The sequence below is a fragment of the Crocodylus porosus genome, unplaced genomic scaffold, assembly GCF_001723895.1.
Source record: "Crocodylus porosus isolate Cpor-Errol unplaced genomic scaffold, CroPor_comp1, whole genome shotgun sequence".
Taxonomy (NCBI): Eukaryota; Metazoa; Chordata; order Crocodylia; family Crocodylidae; genus Crocodylus; species Crocodylus porosus.
Window position 1 is genome coordinate 7,334,989 of NW_017728912.1, and position 11,581 is coordinate 7,346,569.

The 11,581-nt window shown below is 39.2% G+C and overlaps 1 protein-coding gene across 1 annotated transcript in view; it reads right to left on the reverse strand.

Annotated features, from left to right (window-relative positions):
* Window positions 1-10,988, reverse strand: part of NUDT6 (nudix hydrolase 6) — a 22,175-nt gene extending 11,187 nt beyond the window's left edge. The window contains exons 1-3 of the mRNA XM_019533957.1: window positions 10,978-10,988; window positions 9,218-9,447; window positions 3,290-3,345 (exon numbers count right to left, since the gene is read on the reverse strand). Coding sequence (XP_019389502.1) covers window positions 3,290-3,345; window positions 9,218-9,447; window positions 10,978-10,988 — 297 coding nt within the window. The remainder of the gene's footprint in view (window positions 1-3,289; window positions 3,346-9,217; window positions 9,448-10,977) is intronic.
* Window positions 10,989-11,581: the final 593 nt, after the last annotated feature.

Consider the following 11,581-nt stretch of genomic DNA (forward strand, 5'->3'; position numbering starts at 1 on the left):
GTCGTTTGACCCCAGTACTCTTTCCTGCCATGGCAGGGGGTCGAACTAGATGATCTGCTCAGGTCCCTTCTGACCCTAGAAACTATGAAACTATTTCTACAAAGTGTTGCCAGATAGCCTGGTAAGGTTTTTCAAAGGCTGCACAGGTAGAAAAGGAGAAACTTGGCAAAGATCAGTCTCTTGCCCCTTAGGATAAATGTTCTATATCCTTGTTCCAACTGCTTGTCTCCTTGGTCATGCCCTTTTTACTTGCTTTCGCAATCCCAGCAAGCTGTGTCTGCCAATGATTTCTCAAGGTGCCAACGACAGCTTAAAGAGTTTTGAACAAACAATGTTTGACTTATTGAAGACCACTGCTCTCTTCTTTACAGCAACCTTTATTATTACTGCTGGCTAACAGCTAGTAAGCGGGCAGCTTCCTTTAAGGCAGACATATTATTCTTAGGTCTGCTTCTGGGTGTCAACTTAAGTCTTCAGTACATTTTACTTTGTAAAAAAAAAATCAAATTGATGTTGAAAGGGTCTCAGCCAGGTAAAAATCAAATTATTGTTTTGAAGCAGGTATACAGAAGATTTTTATAAAACTGTATACTGGGCACGAACCATTAGGTTGGAATAGTGTGTGTCCTTGATAGAATGTCTAATTAAAAATAAGGAGTCTTCAAACATGTAGTTTGATGACGCCAATATGGTCAGTTTTAGTCGCAATTTGATTTTTGCAGAATGCAAAATTTATATACAAGGTTATTAATATTCACTTTGATATTCCTATTTTAAAATAGTACTGGTTCAAATATGTGTTCTGAGTGTGCAGTACAATAAAACCATCTATAGGGAACACTTTCTAATGCCCCTTTCTTTTCCATACCTTATTTCAAATTCAGTCTGAAAGAGGAGTAAGACTTATTTAAAATTTCACTAAAATGCTCCATGTTTTAAAATAAACATATATATGTTAATTATCAAATCCATGTGAGCAGTTTTAATGAGGATAGAAACACAAATAGATTTTAATGGACAATTTTCTAAGTAACATGCAGAAGTTCATGTAATTGGTAGGAATCTGCTTTTTCTTAAATTCACTTCCATTTTAAAATGATGAAAAATAAACAGTACCATTCTATCTATGTTTAGAATACAGCAAGTCAGCCATATCAGCCAGAAGAATTCCCCTTCCTTTAGCCTATCTGTGTCCCAACCTAAACATTGTTTCAGCATGGTTTTCTCCTCTCTGAGTTTCCAAATGTTAGTAGAGTGCAATTCCTCCATTCTTGTGTCAATTCATAGTTGGCTGATCACTAACCTGCTAGATAGGATGGCACGAAGTTGTTGCATCAATTTGAAGTCTGGGCAGTCTCTGTTAAAATTGTTGATGACATTTTATTTTAAAAAATAATTGATGGCCAGTAGGGCATTTTCAAATCTTTAACTAGACTACTTTTCGCCCCAAATGCCAGAAAAGACTACACTACATTGTACTAATGGGATCCTTATGTATGGTGTAAAGAGATATAGTGGAAGTTCCCAAACTTCATTGGTTCAAGTTCTTTCTCCTTAAAAAATTGTAATAAGTTAAAGGATGAAACATACAGTGCACCTACTGCTAGTAGTACACGTACCACAGTTTGAAAATACCATTTTGTTAGATATTTATATAAGGTAAAATCACAGGAGTAAACAGATTAATATTGTTTCCAAAAGCGAAGGATGTTATTGCCACCTTCCAGCAACCAAATCTGCTCATAACTTAGGTTCATATTACATTATGAACATGCCACAAAATAACTAAAGGAATTCCATGTAAAATCATGAAAGCCCAGGAAGATAGTCAGAAAACATCAATCCCTGCTGAAAATGCCCTCCCCCAGTCTCAAAGGGTGCTTATACACGACCAGCAGCCTCCTGCATCTCATGTACTGGTGTCCCTGTGCTTCAAAATGGTGGCAGGGACTGCAGCACCCCACTGCCATTTTGAAGCACAGGGATGCTGATACATGAGACACAGTGGTGCTTTAATTAAAGCAGCTTTTATAGCCACTCTAATTAAAGTACCACCCCCTCCCTACCTCCAGTGCACATGTAAAAGCCCCCGTAGGTCCTATCCTGGTAAATCACAACTGATGTGAATAAGATACCTATGTATGTGGTTACGATACTACAAAACTACATTTAAAAGTGGTCACCTCAAAAAATAATGACTGTCATTATTTCCTATTTATTTGCTTATTGTAATAGAGCAAAAAAATGGGCAGACAATTAAATCTGGCGGTAGGCAGACATTACATGCCAGCATTCAAAACTGCATTCCAAAAATGCTTGTTCAATTCCCAGGTTTCTCCTACCCTTAACTTTAAACTTGCCTATGTGTTTGCAGTTCAGCTCCTGGAGAAGCCTTGAATGGCCCTGGTGTGAGCATCTAGGCACCTCTGGGATCCAGAAATTAGGTGTGCAGCTATTTTGGATTGCTTTTTCAAGGCTTCTAGTTCCATCCATGCACTGTATAAGGAACCCAAGCTCCTAACTCTGGGTTTTGGATTTTGTTCTGTGGGCCTGATGCCTAAAAGCGAAGTGTTGCAGTGGCAAACTAAGTCCTTCACTGGACCTAGTCCTAAATTATTTCACAACCTTTGAGCAGCCCCCTACTCCTGGGAGCTATGCCTTTGAGGAATATATCAGTTCAGCACCCTTCAGCACACTGTGTGAACCTGACTGATCATTAATGAAGGCAAACTGGAAGTGTTAAATAGTTTGGTGTGTTTGAACTGTTGCTCTGGTCTTTTACTGATTAAACTTTCATTTTTTTCACCACTAAACAAAAATACATGTATACAGGTATGTAAATATTAGAGAACTATGCATTATATATACAGTATTCTTTTGATTCCATTTATTTTTACTTTTTACCGTAATTTCTAGAAGTTACATATGTGTACATATCACATACTATGCATGAGTGTCTTTTATTATTAATATGCAAGTAAGTATATATGTGCATATGTTGTAAGCTTAAAGTACTGATAGGGGAACAGAATAGTCAAAGAGAAGCCATATTTTTAATTGAGTGTGACATACCACAAAAAAATAATAATTAATCATCAACCTCTCCCAGCAACTTCTTTGACTGTTGCCTGAAGTGATAGCTCACTAATAATGATGTATTCAAGACACCAGTGAAATGTAATGTTTAACTCTTCTAATGGATTTGAAATGAAAGTTAAGAGATCTTTGCTAACACACAAGTTCAGTACAAATAACTTTTTGACATTTTAGAACTCTATAACAGACTTACTTTATTTTTGTCTTGTACAACCAACACTTTTCCAGTACTGTTATCTAACACAGCACCTGTTGGAGGAAGAATATTTTCTTATAAATCAAGAAAGATAAAATAAGTGTCTGGGAAGTATTACAGAATGTTAGAATTCAAAGCTTTACATTTCCCCATGAGGAATGCAGCATAAATATTCTGAGATTGAACTTGTACTGAGCTCAGATTTACCTGGGCTTGTCCCAAGATGTCAGAAAATTGATTTGAACTAAATGAAAAAATCTTTATTGGAACAACAGCTAAAATGTCAGAGGACAGGGATACATGCTTCAATTTTAAGACCCAGATTATATTTGTAAATTAAAGTAACAGACTAAATAGATACATGTATAATAGTTTCATAATATAGATATAATTTATATGTACATTTATAATTAAATATATTATCAAAATGTTGTGTAAGTGTACTGTATATGCTTTTTTATTGATTTTTTTTTTTTAAATTTCATGGCTCATATTAGAAAACTTTGGAGATGCAAGATAAGCAAACATTTACCAAATAATTTAGCAAGATATACCTGGAAGCCAGGTTCCTTCTTCATTAGGGCCCTCACCTAAAGTTCATGGAGTCTACTGAAATTAGTATGACTAACCAGGGTAGATGAAATCCTGATTTTGCTGTAATTAGTGACAAAACTTCTACTGATTCAAATGAGACTCACAATTGCCCGCTTCTAATAAGGGTATCTTCAGGCTAGTAAACATACAGAAATGACAACTGCTTAGCCTTAGCACTTGCAAGTTGATCTTCCTGATAATGAAACTGTTCTACCTATTTGCTTCTATATTGTTCCACCCGCTGATATATTTATATTGTGCTATTCATATGCCTTACAATTCTTGATAAACAGTGGGCAGTATTTTAGTCAACGTGCCTTTCAAAGCACACTGCTCTCAAGTGACACAGGGCAATATTTTCATTCGGTAAAGGTAAGTCAGAGTCTGCTCAGTTAAGCTTTGCAAACTATCCTGTTGCCTGCTGTCATCCTATTGCTTTCTTCCATGTACTATACATTTCCTTAATTTTCTCAAAACCCTATGCTTTTTCATATGAACGCATCCTGTCATATGTTGTAGTTATTCTTTAAAAATGTCTTCCTTACAAAAATATACATTTTAATAATCCAGCCAACTTTTTGACATATTTCAGATTTATGCTCTGTGGTAAGCACGGGTGGGTACAATTTCTCATGTCTTCTTCCATATCAGTGGTGTGCTGGGTTAAACTTTGGTGGATAATTATAGAGAAACTTTCCTATCAGTTTCTAGCAAAGGGAAACCTATGTGGCTAAAACTATGATACACACATCTAGAATACCGTGGACAAATGTTTCCACATAAGGAAATTATTAAGGAATGAGTGTCTAGATTGAAAACATCCTTTTCTGCTTAATAATGTGACGGTAGTTTGATGTGTAGGAGGAATACTTAAAAGATGAAACAGCAACCCTGAAGTCAAGCTCCATTAAAGGACATGCTTTAGAGAATTAGTCATGTATCTGCTTCCCCATGACAAGTGGTTTGCACGACCTCCCCTACTCTAGCTGTTTAGCTGGGTACTGGTGAGTGTGGAATCACAGTTGAGAGACCAAAAAAACCCCATCTGGAATCAACATTTTACACTGATTATAGGAGTTATTTTCTAGAAAAGCTTCTCTTTACATGACTGTTGGAGCTGGCAAAAGTCAGTCTGGATTAACTAGAAAAGTTCTGTTTTTTCCCAATAAGTCTACTGAAGCCTGCTGTTACACTGGTGTAATGTCAGCATGAGTGAGATCAGAATCCAGCCCTGGTATCTGATCCTGTGGTTTTAAGAGTTTAGTTCTTTGGATTTGAAACTGATGTTTAGAACTTTAAAACATTAACACCCCTCCTCCCCCGATGACTCTTAGGCAAAGTTTAAACCTTTAGCCTCCTAAGGAAACAGCTATGAGATTGCTATTCTATACAAGCATTAATGTCAAGAGAACGTTCTCTGACTTAGCTTTCTTTAAAAAAAAAAAAAGAGAAAAAAGAAAAGTACAGCAATATATATGTGTGGTAATATATATAACAAAAAAAAAAAATTCAGCTCCTTTCCTTATACTCTTCCAGGCAGAAGATGGGGACTAGGCTCACTAGCTCAAGGGGCTCCTTCCAGTCCATGGGAGAACATGCATGTAATAGTGGGTAACAGCGCAATCTATCCTGTTAAGGGGGAATAGTCAGCCCCGTTAAAGAAATCCAGCTGTGGGGCATTTGGGTGCACATTTGGGAATGTCTTTAAAAGCTGTATAAGCTCCCAGAAGTGTAAGCAAGAGATGAAAGGAACAGCTGCAAGGAGGGGCCAAAACAAGAGAGGTTTCATTCCTGGTGTCTGGGACAGGGCAGCAGGATTTTGTTTTGTTTGTTTGTTTGTTTAAAAGATTGAACTTTAGCTTTACAGTAGGGGTCAGCAACCTATGGCTGGTGGACTAGATCTGCCTTGCAGAGCCTTTTGACACAGGGCTTTGGCAGCCATCACTTCCCCCATGCCAGTGCAGGGAAATGTAGTGGCAGTGGGTGCCTGCTTTGGGGAAAAGCAGCAGTGATGGGGACTGGGAAAAGCGGTGGTGGCAGGTGCTTTCCCTATGCTGCTGCACAGAAAAGTGGCAGCAACAGTGGCTGGGTCCTAGTCCCCTCTTCTCTGTTCTTGGCCTGAATTGGGTCAATCTGGCCTGCAGTTTTAAAAGGTTACTGACTACTGCTGTAGACGGCTGTATGAGCTGAATTCCCCTGCAAAGGCAGGCTAACAAGTTGTTAGTTACAGTACTTTGTGAACTACAGGAAGGTGCTGAGATGCTATGGGGGTAAGCATAATATAGGAACCTATGCAGAACAGAATTGTACTGTTACTACCTCACCTACATAAATCTGTTGATTTACATTATCAAATGTTTACCTGATCTTTTCAATCAAAAAAATCCAACCGACTAATAAAACAAGTATCAACCCGATTCAAAAGCAGTAGCAGGAAATAGAATAGATATTATTGTGTTATTTTTATTATGCGATATACTTTTTAATTAATATGCCAAAATTTCTGAAATTATCTAACCTCCTCTGCCCTTCCAGGCAATTCCTATTTATATAAAATACAACCAAAATAATCATCTGACAAAAAGTCAAATGATATCACTATTTAAGAGTTTATCCCTATTTATATAAACATTTTCCTTTAAATTGCACTTTGAGTTATGTGAATGTTACTTCAGAAAAATCCCCTTTCAATTGCATTATTTTTCTCAAATATGTAAATTGTAACCATAAGGAGCAATATTGTACTTCTGCAAAGGGAATGCATTGTCTAACCCCAGTTTAATGCCACATATTTTAAAGATGAGGTTTTCATACCTCAGGAAAACATGCTCGAACATGTCCATTGAAAAAAAACCAAGACTCATCTTAAGCATTTTATCTGGGCTGCCCTCTGCTGATTTTTACTGCAACTAGCAACTCAATTTGCAATGCTGATACACAATGCATATTAGATAAAAATAGACTGTTTTCTTAATATAGGCAAATGAACCTATTATTGTGTAGTGTCTTTTACCTCTTGTGAGTACTTAAACAGAATTGCATTTAACTGTTTATGGTGTCTTTAAATCATATGGTAATGAGCTAACTTACCCCAAAGCCCAAACCCATACAGTAATTTGGGGTCCTGTGCTTTAGGAACTTTATGTATATGGTAATTTGTTCTTCTGTCATGTAGTAATTTATGAATACTACATGTTATACTGGTTTTACTGTTTAAGGGTTTTTACTGCATGCATACGTTGAGTTAATTCTATCTCCAACAGGGAGGAAGGGAAGACAAGAGCTCAGATAGCCTCTCAGCCAGCACCCAAGACTACTAACTTTAATGCGGCTCACCAATGGACTCTGGACGAGCCACCCAAGCCAGTGTATCCAGGCTTGGAAGCTGTAGGAGAAAAATAGGATTTGGGACTGGATTTAAAGACACATTTTTAGGGACAACTAAAGTAAACCCTGCCACTAAGGGGTCTGGAGGAAGTTAGACTGGCTGCTCATATCCCCAGAAGGCAAATGTGAGTAGCCAGGAGAATGTTAAAGCAGCCTTTGCACTACTGTAACTTATGCTCGCAACTGTCAAGATAAGATGGACATGAAAGTAGGACTTGTCACTGGTCACAAGCTTCTAAATAGAAAACCTGAACCAAGGTCATGCAATTTTAAACCATAAGGTATTATAGCTCAGAACCTGGCCTAAGAGTAGGAGAACTGTAGCTTTCAACACTGGGAACACGAAGGCATGAGGCCTGAGATGCAGAGGGCGCACTCAGGGAGACCAACAGGGGCTAGAAGTGAAGCTAGTCCTACTACCTTGACAGATATTTTATGATGAAGTTTGGATGTAGGGAAGAAAAGGAAAGGAATCTCCTAATACCCAGCAAATGGAGCATGCTTGCAACAAGCTTTGATTGAAGCAGGTCAGCCTTTCTCCTGTACTTAATCACAAACTTGTGAAATCAAGGCATAAGGAGACAGCAGTGAAGACTAAATTTACTGTATGTTTGTAATGTTGACAATTTTCACAATTTTTTTATTATGAATCCTTGTAAAATATGCTAGTTTGTTTGTGGTGGGTTTTTTAAAAATACTTCTGTTCCCAGAGTCAAATGATTATATGATCTTTGTTTTCTTTAAAAATGTTAGCTCCCAAGGTTATGAAGAAAGACTTGAAAACACAACCCCTCGGCGCCTCCCACCACACTCCCCAGTGGACCCAGAAGTAAAGTGGAAGTGCTTCTGGTCCACTTCTGGGTCTGCTGCTGAGTGCATTGGGGAGCCCCCTGTGTTCCTGTGGAATGCTCCATTTGCTCCACCATTGCAGCATTCACAAGCTGTGCCTGCTACCTTGAGGTACGTAGACAAAACATTTAAAAGTGTGTCTATGTCTGAATCACTGAATCTTTCCGAATCTCTCTAAGTTGATTCGGAGGGTGCTGATTTGATTCAGAGAGATTAAAGGGTCTCCTGATTCGATTCAGATTTGGAGATTTGATCCAAATCTCAGCCGAATCAGGGACTGAATCTTCACACAGTCCTAATAATCAGCTATCTGGGAATTCCCTGGACATATGGAGAATCTCCACATCAGCTGTGACCGTGGGAAGCATTACTGAGTAAAGGTGTTGCCAGGAAGACTGCAGTTCAGCTATTCCTTGATGACAGCATAGCCTCTTCCAGCTGTAGGCAGCCATGAGGATGCTAAAGCAATCTTTGCACTGTTCTTAGCTGGTGGCTGAAATTAATCCTGGATAATACTGGGTGGCTTAAATTTACTTTTGCCCTTATCATCTAGATCCAAACCTTTGCAGTTTGCATGGACATAACAGTAGGGTCCACAGAGCCCTTAACATCTGCATTTACATATCTGGCACTATAAAAAAGTCCCATATTTCTTCTTTTTTCTGAAAATATGCAGTTTGTTATATTTTTAAAATACGGTTATGGACCCCCTAAAAGATGATCTCTCCCAGAAGACATTTCTTGCCCTGGCACACCGAATGCCATGAAGTTCCTTTTAAAAAACAGTACTTCTGCAAGGTGAGATTTTAAACCTTCAGGAGGACTGCATTTTCTCCTCCCTTCCAAAGTGTTTATCATTTTTTAAAATTTTTAAACAGAACTACTACTAGTTGCTTTTTTCATTCCAACCTAACACACCCAGTTTGTTGATTAGGAATACTCACGAATGAAAGACTCCCCTTTATCAGGATGTCCAACCGATAAATAAATAATTTCCCCATGCTTGCCTAGTATAGAAACCCGGCTGATTTACTGCTGAATCTGATTCTAAACTATCAAACATATTTCATGAATACAGTTATTTCTAGAACTAACCTGCAACTCCTAATTGATGTGTGGCATACCCTGGTAACCTGCTGTTCCCATCTCCTAGCCACAGCGTCAGTGTGGATGAGTCTCCTTCTGCATGGTGAAAAGTAAAGCCCTGTGACACAGCAGAGGCAATAAAACTGCTTTGAAGGATAGGAATGTGCAGCCACACAGCTATTTTGCCTTCCCTCTTCCATTGCTTGATCGAATCTGAAAGAAAGAGTAACAGAAAGCTCCTCAGATGTTTTCAAAGACATGTCAGCATGAAAATAAAAACTGCAGTCATTTGATAGCCTCTCCTCCCTTTTATTTTTACTATATTTTTACTTCCATTGTACAGAGGAGCATAGCTTAATGTGCAATAACAGCATCAGTCAGAAAAATGACTGTAAAATAATAGTGTGACACAGTCCATTATTCTGCTTCAGGGTCTGGTTTGTAAAAATCTTAAATCTGCCTTTACTGAAGAGGGAAATAACTGCAGATATAAAGAATGGGCACATATAATTGTAAATCCAATAAGTAAACAAGACCCTTAGTTTGTACTGTATAAAATTGTGTTTACAAATCAAAAATACGGCTTTCCCCCACAGTATTACTCATGCAAACTCTGTCAAGGATCTGGCAATTGTTTCTATCTCGGATAAGGTTGTATTTAAAAAAAATATTTCCTCATTGATTTTGTTGAGAACACAGCTCGCAGTTGAGATTTGCAGTGGATATATTTTTTGTTAGAGAACTCAGGCCCTTTTGCAGTGTCCATTGCATTTATGCGGCCCTTATTATCAAGGTATTTGAGCACCTTAAAATCTTTATAGTATTTATTTCCACAGCACTACTGTGAGGTATGGAAATCATATTATTTAAATTGTAGAGTTAGAAAACTGGGGCTAAGAGGCCTCAGGACACAGAAGACTCTGGCAAAGGAGGGATTCAGTCTTCTACCCCTAACACTGTGTCTGCAAGGCAGTGCAGATACACCAAAGCCAGTTCTGCACATGCTGGCTCCAGAACCAGAAGCAGCCCTAGCACATGCTAATCAACTCTATTGAGAAGCAAAGCAACCCAGCTCTGCACCAGGGCTGTTATAAAGCCACACCTGCCTGCTTCTAGTTTCAGAGCTCATGTTCAGAGAAGATTCTGAGCATTGTCCCACACTTTCTCCTTTGGAAGTACTTACAGTAATAAAGGGAAGTACATGCACAGGTGTTGGCTGAGTTCTGTACAGAGTCAAATAATAAACAGAAGAATAAATTGCCATACTTGCAGCTAATTTTCCGAATACAGACACAATCCTAGATTTAATTTCAAATAATTGTCTTCCACAAACATTTTGTGTAAACATAGTGAAAGTGCACATTCTGCATTTTGCATGGGATCACCCTTTTTTTTTTGCCTACAGTAATGGAATTCAGATGTTGTGCCATTCTGCAATCGCCAGGAAAGATCATAGACTTGAATTAGTAGGCTGAGTAAGTGCATTTCAGGCTAAGGAATGACAGGTGGATATGTAAATAGAGGGGGGACAAGGATGTTTCAAGCAGTTATAAAACAAACTAAAGAGATGCTATCAGGCTTATAATAGTACTTGTAGAGTGCGTCTACATGTTGCCCTGTGGTGACGCTGTGACATGCCATATTGCTATATGGGAATGGTACACAGATGTAGCGATCATGTGTCTACGTGTGATTGCCAGCTGTGTTGCCATAGCAGTGCACTCCCTGGGTATAGTGTGCTGCTATGGCAATGTACCTGCAAAATATACCTGTGCGCCATGTGCATGGCACAGTACCTGCCTACACTACACTGTGCTTTAATGCTTCCCTGGTGTGTCATGGCACGGCTGATCTGCTTCATTGGGCAAAATGTCTGTTGCCCCTTGTCCTGCCTGTTGATGGTGTGGGACAATGGGTGATGTGGGCAGTTTTGGATAAGCAGGGTCTGTTTTCTCATTCACCCACATCTCCCCTGGAGATCCCAGCAATGAGTGTGGGGGAGCAAAGAAAGCCTGTTTTCCCCTCCCAGGATCTCCAGGGAAGGGGTAAGCAGGAAGCCCTGACTTTTCTTCTAGAGGTGCCTGGAGATACCCCAGTCTGCCTATGAGTAGGGAAAACCTGGCAGGTGATCAAGCCAGCCCTCAAGCCTGTGGAGCACCTGCCTGGGGTTGGCTGGAGAGCATGGGCAGCTCCTGTGGGTGTCCCTGTTCTCTTTCCCCACATACAGTCATAGAAAATGTGGGTTGAAAGTAACCTCAGGAGGTCACCTGGTCCAACCCTCTGCTCAAAACAGGACCCTGCCCAACTCTTCTCATCCCAGCCAAGGCTTTGTCTACCTGGGCCTTAAAAGCCTCTATGCCTGGAGCCCCCCCC